This window comes from Bubalus kerabau, chromosome 9 (assembly GCF_029407905.1).
Source record: "Bubalus kerabau isolate K-KA32 ecotype Philippines breed swamp buffalo chromosome 9, PCC_UOA_SB_1v2, whole genome shotgun sequence".
NCBI lineage: Eukaryota > Metazoa > Chordata > Mammalia > Artiodactyla > Bovidae > Bubalus > Bubalus kerabau.
The window spans coordinates 31,958,241-31,979,428 of NC_073632.1; the positions used below are offsets into that span (position 1 = coordinate 31,958,241).

The 21,188-nt window shown below is 39.9% G+C and overlaps 1 protein-coding gene and 1 long non-coding RNA gene across 2 annotated transcripts in view; one reads left to right on the forward strand and one right to left on the reverse strand.

Annotated features, from left to right (window-relative positions):
- The first annotated feature begins 843 nt into the window (after window positions 1-843).
- Window positions 844-11,896, forward strand: LOC129619691 (uncharacterized). Its single transcript, XR_008698036.1, has 4 exons — window positions 844-998; window positions 5,699-5,949; window positions 9,542-9,707; window positions 11,557-11,896. It is a non-coding gene; the product is annotated as an uncharacterized LOC129619691 (long non-coding RNA).
- The window catches only part of RSPO3 (R-spondin 3), a 106,554-nt gene continuing 95,066 nt past the window's right edge, over window positions 9,701-21,188 (reverse strand). Inside the window, exon 5 of the mRNA XM_055534947.1 lies at window positions 9,701-10,346. Within this exon, the coding sequence (XP_055390922.1) occupies window positions 10,285-10,346 (62 nt within the window). The 3' untranslated portion in view covers window positions 9,701-10,284. The remainder of the gene's footprint in view (window positions 10,347-21,188) is intronic.

The following is a 21,188-nucleotide window of genomic DNA, read 5'->3' on the forward strand; positions in this document are numbered from 1 at the left end:
GTACATTTTTTTAGTCAACAGGAGATAAAGGAGGAAAATCAAGAGTCAGTGATGTTGTAACAATCATATGAGGAAAGAATTTGGAGGAGAAAGATGATAAATAGCATCAAGAGTAGTATAGATGTCCTGTAAATTAAGGATTGAAACGTCTTTTGTTTTTAGCAAGATATTTGTAAGACTTCATTTAGTGAAAATGAATAAGCATCTATATAGTGATTTAGACAGTCCTAGGAAGTGGGAACGGAGAAGGTGATGGCACCCCACTCCAGTACTCTTGCCTGGAAAATCCCATGGACGGAGGAGCCTGGTAGGCTGCAGTCCACGGGGTCGGGAAGAGTCGGACACGACTGAGCGACTTCCCTTTCACTTTTCCCTTTCATGCCTTGGAGAAGGAAATGGCAACCCACTCCAGTGTTCTTGCCTGGAGAATCCCAGGGATGGGGGAGCCTGGTGAGCTGCCGTCTAGGCGGTCACACAGAGTTGGACACGACTGAAGTGACTTAGCAGCAGCAGGAAGTGGGAAAGTGGTGGTAAATATATATCACTCTTTGGAGAAACTTGGTTCTAAGAGAAAAAGTGAAAGTCACTCAGTCATGTCCAACTCTTTGAGACCCCATGGACTATACAGTCTGTGGAATTCTCCAGGCCAGAATATTGGAGTGGGTAGCCTTTCTTTTCTCCAGGGGATCTTCCCAACCCAGGGATTGAACCCAGGTCTCCTGCATTGCAGGTGGATTCTTTACCAGTTGAGCCACAAAAAGTAAAGTGATCATTGCTGCTGCTGCTGCTGCTGCTAAGTTGCTTCAGTCATGATCACTAGAAGGAGATAAAGAGATAGGACATGTTGGAAGAAAAAGAGAAGTCAAAAGTACAGAAGAAAGGAAGAACACTTGATTTAAGTAAGGTTCCCAAAGAAATGGAAAGATGTGATTCAAAGAACAGATGGAAGGATTTGAAAGGCAGAAGGGCAACCACTTAGCTAAAATATAAAGAAAAAGGTAAGGGTTGTGTTAACTATATTTACCTATATTTACATTTGGTTGTGTTGTGGGTAGACACAGGGAGTGGAGAATGGTCTTATGTGGTGGTCTCTATTTTTCTCTCTAAAGGAGGGTTCATTTACTTAGAGTGATGGGAAAGATCAGAGTGGTGAAGGTTTGAAAATACTGCTGTGGAGAATGAGAGAGGAAGTGGAGAGAGGAAGAGGTAGAGATTTTACTGTGTAGTGTTAATAGCTAGACTGATGTGAGAGACCATGAATTTGTAATGGCATCAATCCATGTGGTTGTGGCATTTGTTTTTAGCAATGCTCAGCAGCCAGAGACAAGAAAAGAGTGACTGGTTGATCCTGGGCTAGAGTTTTGCTAATTAGGTGCAGAAGAAGGATAAGGGGCAAAGGCACTGATCGTTTTGGCAAGAGAGCTTTTAAGTAATAAATTATGAAGTTTAGATACGTTAGGTAGTTAAAATAGGAAAAAGGAGTTCAGAATGATGGTGGCTAGAAGACAAAGAAGGGGAAAGCCCGTGAAAATAGAACAAAGGAAGGTTCGAAGAGTAGAGTGAGGACCTCAGGTAAAACAAACAGCCCTGCTGGCTAGCCCATCTTACATAGGGCAGGATCAGGGAGGGGAGAAAAAACATATAAAAAGAGGAGCCAAAAGTGAGCCAGGGGCCTCTTTTCTCCATCTTTTGGGTCGGCCCACTCTCATTCCTCAAGGGTGTACTATCCTTTTTCCTAATAAAACTAGGCTGTAACATCGATTCATCTGTTGCTTCAAATTTTTCCTGCAGTGAGACAGAACCAAGGAAATTACAAACTCCCCCTGACAGATAGATTGAAGCTGATAATGATTATTTAATGCCTACACTTAGCAAGGCGTAATGTTATGCATTTTACATAATTTATTGCTAATCTTCCCATCAAATACGTGATATAGGTATTACTACTCTCATTTACAAATGAGGAAAATAAAGCTCAGTTGAATAATTTAATGAAGCCAGGAGGATTAAAGATTAAGATAACTCGATGGACCAAGGATTAGAGTTCTTATTGAGATCTAAGAATAGTTTTTGTGGACCAACAAGCTGAGGGAGCAGAAACTATAGATCACCATAGAGTGTAAAGAATTCTAGATGGCATATGGTCCAGGATGTCCATACAAAGCTATATAGACAGTGGGTTTGAAGTGTTAGGTATACTGTCTATACAGAATTGGCAGTCATCCAAGATGCAGTAGAAATGGGGGCAAAAATCTAACATTGTGATTGATATACTCAAGCCTTTGGTAAGCATGTGGAGAGTAAGTTGGAATCAGAAAATGGCAATTGCTTGTGTGAAGCATAATTATGCTCAAGGTCCCGAGTTTTAAGAAGTTATGTTGCAGGGAGGAAGCCAGTTCTGACTCCATGTTGGAAACTGTTTCTTTGACTTACTTTTCCTTGCTTTTGTATCAGTGCAGTCACTCAGTCATGTCTGTTTCTTTGGGACCCCATGGACTGCAGTACGCTAGGTTTCCCTGTCTATCACCAACTCCCGGAGCTTGCTCAAACTCATGTCCATCGAGTTGATGATGCTATCACCGACTTTTGTATAGTCATATTTACTATGATTATGCTTTTGTATAATCGTACATAATAGCCTGCCTCAGAGGACCCAGGCCATCTGCTTGACTGTAAAGTGTCTTTGTTCAGCTCACAGAAGCATAATTTGTCCCTACCCACCTGTGAATAGAAGAGATTAATACACCCCTTTCAGAGGCTGGCCATTCCCTTGGAGATGTTTTGCAAGACTGAAGACCTTTTAGTACTTTACCTCCCCACTGCCTCTCCCTCTCTTTTCTGCCTTTTGAATTTAGTTCCTCATTGCTCTTCCTCTGAATCTATAAAAGAACCTGGCATCCAGACCCCCTATAAGATGGTTATTTTGAGGTGCTAGCCTACCACCCTCTCGGTCAGCTGCTTTCTGAATAAAGTCCTTTTCCTTGCCCTTACACGTTGTCTCTCAGATTCACTGGCCTGTCATGCAGTGAGCAGGGTGAGCTTGGACTGATAACAGTTAAAACTTAAAAACAGGAACAGGAGGGACTTCCCAGGCAGTCCAGTGGTTAAGACTTTGCCTCCCAATGGAGAGGGTACAGATTTGATCCCTTCTGAGAAAATCCCACCTGTGTTCTGGGGTTCACTGGCTTCCCATTTCCCCATTGAGGTTAGGGGTGAACTTGAGCAGGCAGTGGCTTGAGAGCACAAGTGATCTGTCACTTTTCAAGATTCCTAACTAACTGATAATGGGACTTAACCACAGGTCTCTGAAGACATCCTAGCCCAGGTATGCAGACACTAAGGTTAGCTAATTCCCAGGACCTGCCCTTTAGGTAAAAATAGCAGCAGCCCCGAGGGTGGCTGGTCCATAGCACCCTCCTTCATTAGATCCCTTCTGTACCATATCAGATTCTTAATCCCTTTGAAGCTTGTGGTCAACTAAAACCTCTATGGGTTGACTTTTTTCCATGCCAGTGGCTATTAATTCCCTTGCCTCTTTGTAGTTTGCTTTACTTTAATGTAGGTCTAGGCTTTCTTTTCTTCTCGATTTTATCTTTTTGGTCCCAGCCTGTCATTCCAGTTTGACTGTTTTACAGTGTTCATTTTCTCATCCAAATCATCATTTATATCTCTCAGCATTCTCTCTCTTAGATTTAGAGAAGCATGCTTTCTTTAGCTTCATCCAAGCTACTGAGATGAAATAACAGTAAAGGGTGAAGGACATAGACTTCAGTGCTCTGTCGTAGAACCTGCAGGCTGACACAAAATTTTATCAATATTCCTTCCATGAAGCTGCTCAGCTAGATAGAGATCCATCTCATTGTAGCCACTTCTGTAAATGTATGGGCTTCTCAGGTGGCACAGTGGTAGAGAATTCACCTACCAATGCCAGAGACCGAAGACATCCAGGTTTGGTCCCTGGGTTGGGGAGATCCCCTGAAGTAGAAAATGGCTACCCACCCCAGTATTCTTGCTTGGAAAATTCCATGGACAGAGGGGCCTGGAGGGCCACAGTCCAAGGGGTCACAAAAGGTTGGACGTGACTGAGCACAGCACACAGCACAGCTGTAAATTTATTCATGAAAATATTCAGAGAAACTCTGTTGAAATTCAAGATATAGTGTATGAAATTTCCCCAATTAAAGACTCTAAAAGGCAAAGCAAACAGCAAACAAGCAAAAAGCAAAAAATCTCCTAAATCATGAAACAGCACAGGAAAGGGAAAGAGTGTTTTGTAAGGCAGAGCCTGAGGTCTGAGAGCTGTGGTGACTCCATGGTGGCCTGTACAGTCTCCCCTGAGTGTGATGTCTGGTCTTCTTGCTTCCGTGTCAGTAGCTTAATATTACTTTTAGAATTCATTTAGCTATAAATGCATGACTTCAGTGTAGTCTTCAGAGTCTACATTTGTTCCTCGTGGCAGAAAATATGTTTTGAAAATAACATGTTTAAAAATGAGTGGTTTTGAAGATGTGATAAAACATAATTGATGTTGTTTTTCAAAAGAATATACAACATTTAAGAAAAAAATTTAAATCAGACTTGAAAGCAAGTTTTTCTCTTTTTTTTATTTAGGAGGAACTGTGAGGATATGTGATTTTTACTGGCTATCTGAGTTTCTGTCTGGCAGAAAACTAGAATTCTATATTTATCATTGGATCTATACAATAAACATTACATTATGTTTCTGTTTTTAGACATCAAATAAGTTAATGGGGACAATTTAGCCTGATTTTTTGCTGAATATACTGAACACAAGATGCTTCCTATCAGCAAATAAACACATTAATAAAACATCTAATTTTTAATTGTATAGATGAAACTGTGCCAATATGTGAGTTACCAACTGCAACAAAATAAAACTGGTTTCATTAAACAGGACTGTATACATTGTACTGCTGCTGACTATATCTGAAAATAGGAAAACAGTTATGAAACCAAAAATTTATGCTTCATAGAAAGTATACTTACTAAATTCCTCCTAGGTACTGATAAGTTGACTTGAACGGTTTATTTTATCTTGCCAACCACTTGTATTCATGATTCAAACACTGACTTATGATTAAAGAGGAGATAAGTCAACCTTAAAGTGATGTTAATAACATACTTTATATTTTTATACTTTACTATTAAACTTCATATTTTGCAGTCTTTAATATCTTTATAAGGACTCACATCCAGTTTTGATTTTGCTTATAATTCATTTATAAAATAACATACAAAAAAGTAGAAGTTAATATAGTATATGCAAGTTTGGGGTAAAATGTTGAGTAGACAATATTGCCTAAAAGTTGAGAAGCTTGACCTAAGTGTTAAGGAGGGCAGTAATACAGATTGATTTTTGGATAGCAAAATCAGTTAAGATGAAATAGTATTACCAAATGCATTCTTTTAAGGGAAAAGAGACAAAGGAGAAGACGAAAAAAAAAAAAAAAAAAAAAAAAACCTTGCTTATAATTATGAAGTGATATGGGAATTTGAGAGAGAGTTGGAAGAAGTGTTGGGAGAAGAATGTTAAATTGGAAATGCTGTTTACATCCCCATTTGTCTACCGTGTTTATTACAATATTTAAAATTGCACTTTTACTTTTATTACGGGTTAGTTAATAATTCTACTTTTTGTCTGTTAAGCCAGGAAATGCCTTTTTCTCCTTTGCTTTAGCAGGTGAACATGCTCTGCTGCTGCTCCTGCTGCTGCTAAATCGCTTCAGTCATGTCCGACTCTGTGTGACTCCATAGACGACAGCCCACCAGGCTCCCCCGTCCCTGGGATTCTCCACTGGAGTGGGTTGCCATTTCCTTCTCCAATGCATGAAATTGAAAAGTGAAAGTGAAGTCACTCAGTCGTGTCTGACTCTTCGCGACCCCATGGACTGCAGCCTACCAGGCTCCTCCGCCCAAGGGATTTTCCAGGTGAGAGTACTGGAGTGGGTTGCCATTGCCTTCTCCAGAACATGCTCTAGTCTAATTTCTTTCTTGGAAAGCAGGTCCAAGGAAAGGATGACTTGACTTTGTGTGGGTCCTGGTCTGAGTTCCTTTCTCATCTACTAGAGGAGAGCTTTTCCACTGCTTTGCCTCTGTCCCTTTTCCATCTGCAATTCCCTACCTCCCATTCTGTTCTCAACACACTGAGATCTGGGGCTTCCCTGGTGGTCCTGTAGTTAAGACTCCTGGCTTCTACTATAGGGGCAAGGGTTCTATCCTTGGTTGAGGAGCTAAGCTCCCCCATACCACGCCCTGTGGCAAAAAAAAAAAGATTAAAATTAAAAAAACACACTGAGGTTTGACTTCTGTTTGTATAATTTTGAGGAAACAAGTTCTGGCAAGTCATGGCAACACAGGGTCTTTAGATTAATTGGTTTTGTTGTAGTTTTTGATATCATCACACCTTTTGATTCCCACCTGTAACTTTTCTGTGCTGTCACTTTCTTTGTTCTTTATTTACCTCTCAGTCTGACTTTGTTTTTCTCTGTGCATGCATGCTAAGTCCCTTCAGTCTTGTCCAACTCTTTGTGACTCTATGGACCACAGCCTGTTAGGCTCCTCTGTCCATGGGATTCTCCAGGCAAGAATACTGGAGTGGGTTGCCATTTCCTCCTCTAGGGGCTCTCTTAAATATTGCTAAGTGTGTTCAATCTTGTTCCTTTACTTTTAGTGTATTCTGCTCAGATCCAGTCACCTATGCCCTCTGGTTTATTTATTAGATGATTACTTCTAATTTGATGTTTCATTTTACACACTCTGAAAGGGACTGACTTCTATCTCAGACTCCCTTGAGTTCATCCCCATTGAATGCTTTACACATTTCAACATCAACAAGGCAAGAAGGCAATCTACTTATGCCTATGGTCAGTTCTCTGTGTAGTGATACCACTAACCTCAGACACACCAAGAGACACGTGGATTCACTTCACTTGCCAGCTTCCTCTTGAGGCTCCTACTTTCAAATTATGTCTCATATCTATTCTCTCCTCTCCTTCACCTTCTCTGTGAATTCATTCAGGCTCTGGGTATTTTTTAGTTCAGTAATACAATTTTATTGCAAGTTATCAGTCACTCAGTAATATGTGACTATGTGACTTCAAGGACCATAGTCCACCAGGCTCCTCTGTCCATGGAATTTTCTAGGCAAGAATACTGGAGTGGCTTGCCATTTCTACTCCAGGGGATCTTCCTGACTCAGAGATTGAACTGCTCGTCTGAGGTTTCTTTTGTTCGTTCTTTTTAAAAATTCTGTCCTTTCTTTATCACCAAACTCATCTTTGTAAGCCAAATAGAATGATTCCGTTGCCTTTCTCACAACCTTTCCCAGGCTCATCACTTTTCAAGATAAAGTTCCAAGTCTTTCACATAGCATATAAGGCCATTTGTCATCTGTTCCCTGCCCACACACCCACCAAATCTATTGCCAGAGAACACAACAGCTACTTGGAGTTCGCAAACAGCATATGTATGCTCTTTTATGCCAGAGTCTTCTCATGGCCTATGACTCTATCACTTCCTTCCTATCTTGTTTCACTGTCAAATAACTACAGTGAAACGTGAACGTCAAGTTGCTTAGTCATGTCAGACTCTTTGCGACCCCGTGGACTGTAGCCTACCAGGCTCCTCTGTCCATGGGATTTTTCAGGCAATAGTACTGGAGTGGATTGCCATTTCCTTCTCCAAGGGATGTTCCCAACCCAGGGATCGAACCTGAGTCTCCCCTTATTCATAGAGGGTGCATCTCAGGACCTCCAGTGGATGCCTGAAACCGCTGCTGCCGCTGCTGCCAAGTCATTTCATTCGTGTCCGACTCTGTGCTACCCCATAGATGGTAGCCCGCCAGGCTCCCCCATCCCTGGGATTCTCCAGGTAAGAACACTGGAGTGGGTTGCCATTTCCTTCTCCAATGCATGAAAGTGAAAAGTGAAAGTGAAGTCGCTCAGTCGTGTCCGACTCTTCGAGGCCCCATGGATTGCAGTCTACCAGGCTCCTCCGTCCATGGGATTTTCCAGGCAAGAGTACGCCTGTAACCATAGATAGTATCAAATCCTATATATGCTATATTTTTTTTTTTCCTACACATACATATCTATGATAAAGTTTAATTTATACATTAGGCACAAAAAGAGATTAACCATAACTTATAATAAAATCAAATAATTATAACAATATACTGTAATAAGAATTAAATGCATATGATCTTTGTTTCTCTCTCTGAATGTCTTATTGTACAAACTTAATGCCTTTTAAAATCTTATCTAAGTACTAATCACTCACTGTGCCTGTAACTTTTGCAGTTTGAGGTGTGACAGCAAAAGTAGCATGAATTTCTTTTTCCTTCTTCACAATTTCACGGATGGAAAACTTGTTCTTACTATAGAATTTAGCAACCTCAGCACACAATTTTTTTTTTCTTTCCTTATTGAGAACTTTCACTTTTTCACTTAAAGGAAGCATCTTTCAGCTTCTCTTTGGCTATCTGAATGGCCAGCATCACTACTCTTGTGTTGTGGGGCTGTTATTAAGTAAAATGAGGGTGACTCGAATACAAGCACAAATATCATATGATATCACTTACGTGTGGAATCTTAAAAAAGAAAATGAGACAAATGAACTTACATACAAAACAGAAATAGACCTCAGACACAGAAAACAAACATGGTTGCCAAAGAGGAAAGTGGGAGAGGGATTAATTGTTTGGGATGAATATATACATACCACTATATATGAAACAGATGACCAACAAGTACCTACTGTATAGCAGAGCGAAACATATCCAGTATTTAGTAATAATCCATAAGGGAAAAGAATCTAAAAAAGAATATATATATATGTATAACTGAGTCACTTTCTTGTACATCTGAAAATACAACATTGTAAATCAACTATCCTTCAATAAAAAATTAAAGTTAAAAAAGAATATTTAGAAACACATTGCTGAACTCTACAAAGCAAAACAAAAAATCTTATTGCTAAAAAATGCTAACCATCACCTGACAAAGCAAGGTGGTCACAAATCTTGCCTGTCAAAACCACATTATCTGTGAAATGCCATGAAGTAAAGTGCAAGAAAATATGCTTGTATATAAGAACTTACATTTCAGAGTGATTTGGAAATTCTAAGTGTTTAAAACAAAGCATATAAAAGATCTGATGATGACAGGAACAACTTACAGAGTACCCACCATGTGCCTGGCAAGTCATATACTTTTTTAAAATTTTATTTTAATCAATTTATTCTGCAATCCATATACTATGTTTCCTTTAATCCTGACAACAATTCTGCATAGTCTGGAATAATATACTCATTTTATACAAGAAGATACTGAGAATCAAAGAACTTCAGTTATTTTTCCAAGATTGTACAGTCTGCCAAAAAGGGATTTAATTGAAGCTTTTTGAGTCTCCAAAGACTGTGCCCTTTCCACAAAATTTCACTCCATCAGGTAACCTCAGGCTTATTTCCCAGTGTCCTCCAATGATTCCATCTAACTAGTCATCTTTGCTTTTTCTTCTGCAGCACATTTGGATTTTGTGCTTCATGATGCTGCCAAATGGGGGTCTACTGACCGGGAGAGAAACAGGAATCTGGAGTCACTGAGCTGGTCAGTCAAGGGAACTGGAGGAAGAGAGGTGGAAAAATGGCGAACACTGTGGCGCACCACCCCACCCCTGCAGCCATGTTTGTATGTCCTCTTCCTTTCTGTTGAGCTACGGGATATTTGTTTTTGCTTAAATATGCTTGCCTTTGTGACATTCAAAATCTTGTAGAATGGAAAGCAAATGCTCTTTTTGGAACTTGCAGTATGAATGCATCTTTATTTTGTTTACTGTATTTTTGTTTGTTGAAAGAGAGGGAATGGTTAATCATCAAAACTGAGTAAGAGTCTCTTAAATGTATTACAACTTGTAGCCTTGGTACATTTGACCTACTGCCCACATTTAATAGTTTCTGATAGAAGAGACTGGAATGTAAAATATCCTTCACGCAGCCTGGCTAAAACTGGCATTTTGGTTAATCAGAAAAAGAAAGAAAGGAAAAAAAAGCAATGAAATGTCTGATGACTTATTTCCCAGTGTTCTCCAGTGATTCCATGTAACTATCCATCTTGGCTGTTTCTTCTGAAGTACATTTGGATTGTTTCATGATGCAGCCAAATGGTATCTTTTTTTAAAATAGGAAAACTGAGTTCCCCATTTTGCTGGTATAGTTTCAGCCACATGTGAAAAATGGAATAAATATGTGTCATCAGGAGCAGACTGTTAGCAGATGAGATGATGCCTCAAACCGTATCTCAGCAACATCCTTTGCCAAACTCTACTCCCTAAGGAAAGAGAAGCAAATGTACTTTTGAAAAACACTTACATGAGATTAAACATCCTTATTTGAGAAATATTTATCATCCTATTAGTATGAACAGGTTTGTTTCATTATTTAAAAGAAAAATCAAGATTTGTGAACTAGGAAGAAAAAATAATTGAGGGTATATAAGCTTGGAATAATTGAACTGATTATTGTTATTTACTATAAAATAGGCATGATAATTTTTTGATATAAAATTTTACTTACAAATTACATATTTCTAGTGCTTTTCTTTCTTTGGCATTGGATGTACCATGCTTACTATGTCACCTACAAAAATTTTATGAGAGCATTACACAAAATAAGCAGGGTGACTCTGGGGCAAGCATGCACACAGCAATCCTTAAATTCACTAGGAGAGACTCAAGCATTCTTTGTAATGATTTTGCATAGGAAGAGTGTCTGACCAGTTGCTGTCTCTATAAATATTAACCGAATTGAATCACTACCCACAAGTTGGATGCAGATGAGAAGCAGATGGAACATGGTCTTTTTGCTTGTCATTGCAAGGAGAAATAATTTAATGTAATAACACGTTAGGATGAAAATGTTGCATTTCCTAGTATAGTACATTGCAGATTTTAGTTTCCTAAGGCAAAAGGGGATACTTCTCTTGTCTAACAGTACCAATAATAATTAGAGCTAAATACCAACCATTTTCATATCTAAATGAAGTGGCTTAATAAGTGAACACTGTTTCAAATAGTAGAAAACAAGAGAGTTAAAATGTCAGTAAGATTAGCTCAAAGACACAATTACAGACAGTATTCCCTTATCTGAGATTTTAAAGTAAAATCAGTACATCTTTGGTTTGTGTTTGGTTAATAATGGAAAACGTGTCCTGAATTTAAAAAATGAGGTCCATACTTTAGTAATAGAACTAAGGAAAGTTAGCACTCTCTCTCACCCCATTCCCTCCAAAGCTTTTCCTCCAGATGTTATTTGGTATTTATTTTGCAGTGTTTATTATGACAGTTCAAGCCGTTTATGTTTTAAAGATACATTGGTCAGTTTATTTATAGAGAGACAGCTTCTTGAAGTCAAGACAATCGACGTGGGTGTGGGTTAAAGCTACCCAGTGCTGGAAAGAATGGAGATGGCTGGTTTCCTCCAGTATGTTCTCTGTCATTTCTTTCATTATGGGGGTTCTGGAGTTTTCTTTTCTTTTTCAGTCCCATAGGTTTTACGTGATTTACCCTGGGAGGAAAAGCTGAGTTCCTGGACCTGTTATCCTGCACAGGAAATGAGAGAAACACAAGGCAGAAGGGGTGACTGGGCCTTCATACATTTGCTTACAATCTGGCTCCAGTCCAGGGTGAAACTGGAAGAGCTGGAGATTTTCCCAAGGCACCCAGGTTGGAGTGCAGTTCATTCTGGAACCAGGCTCAGGTCTGGGGGATGGGCAGTAGGTGGTTATCAGTGTGCAGCAGGGCTGGATCAAGGTTGTGGAGGTTTCCTGTGCTGAACTATGCTGTAATCCTTTCCCTTTATGTGTTGCAAAATAAAACGATATTAAATTGCAAAACCAGGGTGAGAAAGTTCAACTAAGTTCTCATTTTTCTCATTGTGATTACTTCACTGACACTTTGACAATATCGAATGACATTAAAAATTTTTTTTTGTAGTGTAAAATAGCAATTTTTTCCCCAAAGATTGCTTTTCCTTACCTTTGCTTTCCTGAGTTCCTTAGACTTTCCACTGGGAAGTCTAGATAGGAAATACATCTACTGACTGAGTTTGTGGGAGTGCAAGCTGAGGGCAGTGCCAAGTGGAAGCTGGGAGCGTGGCACCCAGTGAAGTCTGGGGAAGCGCTGAGGACAGTTATGGATTAGGGCTGGTGTGGTGTCTTTAGAACCATAATGCAGCACTTTGTAGTAAGACGGAAGCTTTGTCTTGCAAATTAGAATGTATAGGGAATTTCACTTTTAATTATTTTCCTCTACTTTAGCAATATGTGTCTTTCCAAGCTTTAAGAAACAACTTAGCAATGGATTTGTTATCTCAATTCACTTATAACTTAATATGTGCGTGTTGTAAGTGTTTCAAGTGACACAGGGAAAAGCAAGACAATATGCTACTTTTCTTTGAGGGTCTAAAATAATCTTACACAGGGTTACCTCTCCAATTGAAATGCTACTCAAAGGTATATTTTATTTTTTTCAACCCTTTGAAGCACTGCCTAAATAGTATTTAGGTACGTTATTTAGTTCAGTAGTGATTTTTATAAAGAATTTTCCTTCAGAACTTAAATCACTCTGATTCTTTGCAAAGTTAGACTTCTGTATTTTCAAATTTTCTTGTTTTTTTTGGTATCAAAATTTATAAAAGCATATAACTACAAAGGCAATAATGTTTTCTTATGATTTTTACAGGCTGGAAAACATTAATATTTACAACAGACGCCAGGGATGGTAGAGCAATTATTGCAAAATAATATAAAGCTTTAACTTCTTTCTATCTGGAGATGATAAATTTTAAGAGAATATATAACTTATACACATGGAAATACGAAATCTAATTGGGTAGCCCTATTGGTCCCTCAAAGCACTGTTGCTGTTAGCTTTATAATAAGGATGGCAGAATCTATCTTTTGATTATTTATTCATTTCAGTGACTCATAAGTGGATGGTGCTATGGCCTGAGTGTGTCCCCTTCCAAATTCATATCTTGAAACCCTAATGCCTGTTGTAATGGTATTAGGAGATAGGGTTATTACATCATGTGGATATAGCCCTCATGATTGGAATTAGTGCCCTTGTAAAAGAGGCTCCCGGAGAAGGCAATGGCAAGCCACTCCAGTACTCTTGCCTAGAAAATCCCATGGATGGAGGAGCCTGGTAGGCTGAAGTCCATGGGGTCGCTAGGAGTCGGACACGACTGAGTGACTTCATTTTCACTTTTCACTTTCCTGCATTAGAGAAGGAAATGGCAACCCACTCCAGTGTTCTTGCCTGGAGAATCCTAGGGACAGGGGAGCCTGGTGGGCTGCCGTCCATGGGGTCACACAGAGTCGGACACGACTGAAGCGACTTAGCAGCAGCAGCAGCAGCAGCAAAAGAGGCTCCAGAGAGATCCGTAGCCTGTTTTACCACAAGAGGTCCCAACAAGAAGGTGCCATCTATTAACTAGAGAGTGGTTGCTCAAAGGTGAGGTGAAAGTCGCTCAGTCATGTCCAGCTCTTTGCAACCCCATGGACTATACATACAGTCCCTGGAATTCTCCAGGCCAGAATACTGGAATGGGTAGCCATTCCCTTCTCCGAGGGATCTTCCCAAACCAGGGGTCGAACACAGGTTTTCTGCACTGTGATAGATTCTTTACTAGCTGAGCCACCAGGGAAGCCCAAGAATACTGGAGTGGGTAGCCTAACCCTTCTCCAGTGGATCTTTCTGACCCAGGAATCGAATTGGGGTTTCCTATATTGCAGGCAGATTCTTTACCAGCTGAGCTACCAGGGAAGCCCTAAGTGGGCCCTAACTAGATACCAAATCTTCTGGTGCCTTCATCTTGAGTTTCTAAACTCCAGAACTGTTATTTATAAGCTACCAGACTTAGTGAACTCTGGGAGTTGGTGATGGACAGGGAGGCCTGGGGTGCTGTGATTCATGGGGTCGCAAAGAGTCGGACACGACTGAGTGACTGAACTGAACTGAACTGAGACTTAGTTATTTTGTTATGGCAGTCCAAATGGACTAAGACAGATAGGAAATACATTTACTGATTAGTTTTATAGAACTATCCCACAGGTGACTATATCAAACCTGAAACAACTGATGCTTTTCTACAGTCATTTCTCTTTAAACTTAAATTTTTTAAACTTAGTTAAAATTAGTTTTTTAATTATTCTTTGTTAATTTAATTGCTTATAAATTATCTAATTGGCTGGTTGTTTTGAGGGGTGGAAAGGGTTGAGGCAATAAAATTGATATTGGCCCTGAATTTCATATTGCTTCAGCCTGGAACAATGGCTATGACCAAACAATCTATTTTGATGATGTGGAAAGGATAATTTTCATAATAAATTTGAAAAATCTGGAGACATGGAATAGCACATTCTAATGATCTCTTCCTTTCTATTAATAGTAGCATTTTGGATTTGATTGGATCATATGGATTCCAATTAAGCTGTATTCTCTTGACCCTTTCTTTCACATGTTGCATATTAAGCTATGCTTTAAATATTCCACAGTCAACAAGTGGAAATATTGGTTTACCACAATAATTTATTTCCCCCCTCCCACCCTAAAAACGTCAACATTTAAAGGAGACTAGGATGGCAATCAAGAAAGTTAGGATTCATTTGCATGAAAATGATTCACTTTTCTAAACTGACTCTGCTTGTCTATGTCTTTTCTGGAATCATAAATTATTCTCACTGCTGGTTTGGATAAAACTATAATCTATGTTCCTGTAGTGTATGGTGTGTTCTTGTTATGAGTCATAACCATTTTTTTTCTATGGGAAAAAGATGAGTAGGGGCAAACTTCATGATAAATAGGATCTGCTTCTAAGCAGTTATCACATAAAGACAATCCCTAGGATGTTAAATACCAAGTGTTTTTATTTTTGTTTTTTTCTAGTTTTTATTTTTATTTTTGTACTGTGTCTTTTGGACTCATAGCAAGCAGGATCTGCCCTAACTGGGGATCCAATCCGAGCCCCTTGCAGTGGATGCACGAAGTCATAACCCCCCTGGGCTGCCAGGGAAGTCCAAGTTTCCTTTTGTTTCGATTTTATTAAACTACTGCTTTAAGAAGTACAAAATAATGTCTTTCCTTAGTTTTACATTGAGTAGAGGAACTTATTAAACTATTTCTTCTCCAGCTTATTCCAAGATTAATTTTTAAATCATTAGGTCATTTTTTTTTTCTTCTCAAACTAGCCAACCAAAAAAAAAAAAAAAAAAAAACAATCAAGCAAAGTATAGGACAAAGCAAGGGGAGAGGCCACAGTCCAGGATGACTGACATTGCCATCAGGAAGAGCCCAGTGCCCCATGCCCTAAGGCTAGGAATGTGGCTTTTTTTTTTGGATATCATTCTTGGGGAGAAGCAGGGCTTCCCTGATAGCTCAGTTGGTAAAGAATCTACCTGCAATGCAAGAGACCCCGGTTTGACTCCTGGGTCGGGAAGATCCGCTGGGGAAGGGATATTCTGGCCTGGAGAATTCCATGGACTGTATAGTCCATGGGGTCACAAAGAGTCAGACACGACTGAGCGACTTTCACTTTCACTTGGGGAGAAGCAATGAAATAGTACATAGCTGTCCGTGAGTAAAGCTAAGGTCCCCCATTCTTCTGGAATTGTAAGTTTTCTTCTGTTTTCTTTTTTTCAAACCTTGAGACTGTCATGGTTGACTGAGCTGTTAAAGAATTTTCTGCCTCTTGGGAGGTTGGAACTCGGCAAGAGTGTGGATGATCCAGGGACAGAGAGCACACGGGGTAGCATCAATGCACTCAAAGACGTCTCCCGTATAAAATTAAGATTCAGTGGGGACTTACGTTACTGTTCGATGGAGGTGAGTTTGAGTGAACTCCGGGAGTTGGTGATGGACAGGGAGGCCTGGCGTGCTGTGATTCATGGGGTCGCAAAGGGTCGGACACGACTGAGCGACTGAACTGAACTGAACTGAACTATGTTACTGTGTTTAGACACCACAAATTTTACAAGATGGAGTGGTGTCCCCTTCCCCATTTTTGATGTAGCTCCAATGACAGCAGCTATAAAAAAAAATAGAGTGAAAGTTGCTCAGTAGTGTCTGACTCTGCGGCCCCATGGACCGCAGCCCACCAGGCTTCTCTTTCCATTGGATATTTCTGGGCAAAGATACTGGAGTGGTTTGCCATTTCCTTCTTCAGGGGATCTTCCTGACCCAGGGATCCAACCGGGGTCTCCTGCACGGCAGGCATTTTTTACCGACTGAGCTACCAGGGAAGTCCCAACAGAAAAATAAGCCAGAAGGAAAGACTGCGTACTGCATTCTCAAATATGGGGTCTGTCAACTCAGGAATGAGTGCTTTTATTAATCCCTCCTTGGGAGGGATATGGATAATTTCCTCTAAAAATAGTCTCCAGTGTCTCAACAGTGTGAGGAATGGAAAAAGGCAATCTGTTGCTTTAGCTAGTGACTGGCTAGCAACAATAGTAGCTTGTATATTTACTGTGCTTTGTAATTTCAAAGCACTTATTTTATTATAAAAGTAGGCGTCTCTGCGAACATTTTAATGGGTTGTTAAGTGGGTTGAAAAACTCTATCTCTTGCTTAAAATCTACTTGTGATATGGAAATTTGATAGGGATAACTAAAATAGTAATTGATGTTAATGGTACAAAAACTTTTCCAATAAGGATTTGCTAATTTTCTATTTTAAAAGTAAAACTTAGTCTTTAGTAGGTTATTCAAGATTTTTGATTGTCTCAACATCATTTTGAACAATTTTTTTCATTGCACAGACTGTAGATATAGAAGTGTAAGGTATTTTTCAAACTATTTATGGTCATGAAATTCAGTCTTCTGAGATTATCATGCTGCCAGTTTCCCAGCTAATAAAATATTCTTACTGGTTGAGTTTCTCTTACAAGTGTATTTTCACGACTATGGGGAATTCCCTGGTGATCCAGTGTCTAAGACTCTGTGCTGTCAGTGCAGAGGACCTGGGTTTGATCCCTGGGCAGGTGACTAGACCCCACATGCAGCAGACTTGGTGCAGCCAAATAAATAAATAAGGACTATGAATAAAGCTATGGTTACTCTTTTTACCTCTGTCTTTACTTTCCTCCATTTCTTTCTTCTTTCTTTTCTTCATTTCTTAAAACCTGCTTATGTGATGGATATGCTGCTCTTTGAATTACTGGAGAGACAGGATGGGCAAGAAAAGACGTGTGACAACTGAAACACTGATATTGAATGTCAGAAGTAGCTAAGAGAAAGTGAGGAATTATCTGAAGGAAGTTGTTTTGGCAGTTCCAATAGTGAAAAAGATCTGCTGATGCTTCTTCCCGTGTCATTTTAACCCTTGACAAGGACTCAAGGAAAAGATAATAGAATTGGCCAATATCCTGCTTACACTGAAAGAGAACCGAATTGAGAGTCATTACACAGTAATAAGGAGAAGGCGATGGATGGCACCCCACTCCAGTACTCTTGCCTGGAAAATCCCATGGGCAGAGGAGTCTGGTAGGCTGCAGTCCATGGGGTCGCGAAGAGTTGGACACGACTGAGCGACTTCACTTTCACTTTTCACTTTCATGCATTGGAGAAGGAAATGGTAACCCCTCCAGTGTTCTTGCCTGGAGAATCCCAGGGACTGGGGAGCCTGGTGGGCTGCCGTCTGTGGGGTCGCACAGAGTCGGACACGACTGAGGCAACTTAGCAGCAGTAGCAGCACACAGTAATAAAGAACAGCTATAGCAATCCAGGACTTTCCCAAGGAGCCATACTTGCCATTCCTTTTGTATATGAATGCTGGTCTTTTTCTGAGGGCACATAATTCTCATTTTTCCATTTCCCTCTGAGCACGCTTGAATCCTCCCATCAAATCTCCTACTAGCCAGCCCATAGACTCTTTGGGGCCCCCATCCTACCTCTGCCCCCAACACACATTCATACAAATAGTCACATTTGAGTTCAGATTCAGAGTTGAGTCTTATCCTGGGCTAAGGCTTCTGTGATTTGACTTCTCTGCTTCTTCTTTATGAGCTACTAGTTCAGATCACAAGAAAATATTCCTATAATACGTTTATGAACTTCTTTGGAACAAAGAATAGACATGATTTTTATTTTTTTTTTGGTCACATTATACAGCATGTGCAACCTCCCTGATTAGGGATCGAACACATGCCCTCAGCGGTGGAAGCATGGAGTCTTAACCACTGTCAACCAGGGAATTCCAAAGAGTTATGAGGTAGGGGAAGGAGCAAGGGCAGAGCTGAAGTGACTTCCAGGCTTATTGATTACTGCTTCTGTGACTTTGGGTGCTTCTCTGTGCTTTAGTTTCCTCATTTTAACAAAAAATATATCAATAACCTGCTCACTGTGCTTTGGAGATAATTACATATTATAATTTAGTCAAAGGATAACTGGTTAGAATGAAGGAAGTACAGACAATTTTGGGGTTTTCTTTTTTCTAATAAATCCAGAAGTAAGAATATAATAAAAATGATAACACATCTACTAAGTTAGAGGCTTGGGAACAACCTGGAGTGGTTGGGAACTAGCTTGGTAACAACTCAGTTGGGGAGGGAGGTGAGAGGGATGTTCAAGTGGGACGGGACATGGGGAAACCTATGGCTGATTCATGTTGATGTTTGATAGAAACCAACACAATACTGTTAAGCAATTACGCTTCAATTAAAAATAAATAGGTTTAAAAAGCAGGTGAAATGTTATTGTTTACAACAGAAAAAGTCTCAGTTGATCCAACCACCATCTTTAGGTAATCTTATTCTTTAGTGGTTTTAGAAAAATAAATTGCCAACATCTGCTGGATCATGGAAAAAGCAAGAGAGTTCCAGAAAAAACATCTATTTCTGCTTTATTGACTATGCCAAAGCCTTTGACTGTGTGGATCACAATAAACTGTGGAAAATTCTGAAAGAGATGGGAATACCAGACCACCTGATCTGCCTCTTGAGAAATTTGTATGCAGCTCAGGAAGCAACAGTTAGAACTGGACATGGAACAACAGACTGCTTCCAAATAGGAAAAGGAGTTCATCAAGGCTGTATATTGTCACCCTGTTTATTTAACTTATATGCAGAGTATATCATGAGAAACGCTGGACTGGAAGAAACACAAGCTGGAATCAAGATTGCCGGGAGAAATATCAATAACCTCAGATATGCAGATGACACCACCCTTCTGGCAGAAAGTGAAGAGGAACTAAAAAGCCTCTTGATGAAAGTGAAAGTGGAGAGTCAAAAAGTTGGCTTAAAGCTCAACATTCAGAAAACAAAGATCATGGCATCCGGTCCCACCACTTCATGGGAAATAGATGGGGAAACAGTGGAAACAGTGTCAGACTTTATTTTTCTGGGCTCCAAAATCACTACAGATGGTGACTGCAGCCATGAAATTAAAAGACACTTACTCCTTGGAAGGAAACTTATGACCAACCTAGATAGCATATTCAAAAGCAGAGACATTACTTTGCCAACAAAGTTCTGTCTAGTCAAGGCTGTGGTTTTTCCTGTGGTCATGTATGGATGTGAGAGTTGGACTGTGAAGAACGCTGAGTGCCGAAGAATTGATGCTTTTGAACTGTGGTGTTGGAGAAGACTCTTGAGAGTCCCTTGGACTGCAAGGAGATCCAACCAGTCCATTCTGAAGGAGATCAGCCCTGGAATTTCTTTGGAAGGAATGATGCTGAAGTTGAAACTCCAGTACTTTGGCCACCTCATGCGAAGAGTTGACTCACTGGAAAAGACTCTGATGCTGGGAGGGATTGGGGGCAGGAGGAGAAGGGGACAACAGAGGATGAGATGGCTGGATGGCATCACTGACTCAATGGACATGAGTCTGGGTGAACTCCGGGAGTTGGTGATGGACAGGGAGGCCTGGCGTGCTGCGATTCATGGAGTCGCAAAGAGTCGGACACGACTGAGCAACTGATCTGATCTGATTCTTTAGTGGAGGATGAATTTATATTGGCTTCCAGACTAACTCTGTGTTACAAGAAGTAACATATCAGCTTTAGAAAGAGGACTTGTCTCCCACTAATTTGCCCAGAAATAGTTGCAGTTGGACTGAGATAGAGTCTAGTCAGTTCCTTAGTGTCTTTATGCTCATTTATTTTAAAAAATGCATACTTTTAAGAATATGTGATTTTTTAATTTTAACAAGATCCAAGACAAAACCTGTGTTTACATTTTGGTTACTAATAGTCATTTCATTTCCACTGAATCGCACAGATATACTTATTCCTTGAAATTATTACATCAAGGAATTACTTATTCTTTGAAATTAATGTAATAATTTCAAGGAATTACTTATTCCTGGAAGTTAATGTAACAATTTCAAGGAATTACTTATTCCTTGAAATTAATGTAATAATTTCAAGGAATAAGAAGTTAATGTAATAATTTCAAGGACTAAGCACACTTATATGGATAATATCACATATTAGTCAAGACAAAATTGATTTATATGTGTGGCTTGTGGGATTAGTTATTTTTCTTGATATTTATTATGTGCTAAGTCACTTCAGTCGTGTTTGACTCTGTGCGATCCCACAGATGGCAGCCCACCAGGCTCCCCAGTCCCTGGGATTCTCCAGGCAAGAACACTGGAGTGGGTTGCCATTTCCTTCTCCAATGCAGGAAAGTGAAAAGTGAAAGTGAAGTCGCTCAGTCGTGTCCGACTCGTAGCGACCCCATGGACTGCAGCCTACCAGGCTCCTCCGTCCATAGGATTTTCCAGGCAAGAGTACTGGAGTGGGGTGCCATTGCCTTCTCCGATTTATTATGTACAGAATAATTATTATATTGAGTGGTGAAACTTCTAATTCTCATCTAAGAGCCTGTACATTTCCAGTTTTCGGAAAAGCAAAGTTGGGGAACCCAGAAGGAGACTGTCACTAATGAGGGGCTATTAGGGACATCACCTTGAACTAACACAAAGGACACAGGCTTCCCTGCCAATAGGCATCTCCAGATCACTTCTTTCATGCTACACATAAGAAATGGGGACTCAGGGCAGTTAAGTAGTTTGCCAGTTGAGTAGTGCCAGCTATCTATGACTGGATAGAAAAAAGACCTTCTTTCTCTTATAAAGTAGAATTTGGAGACCAGAACAGGCGTGTGGATCAAA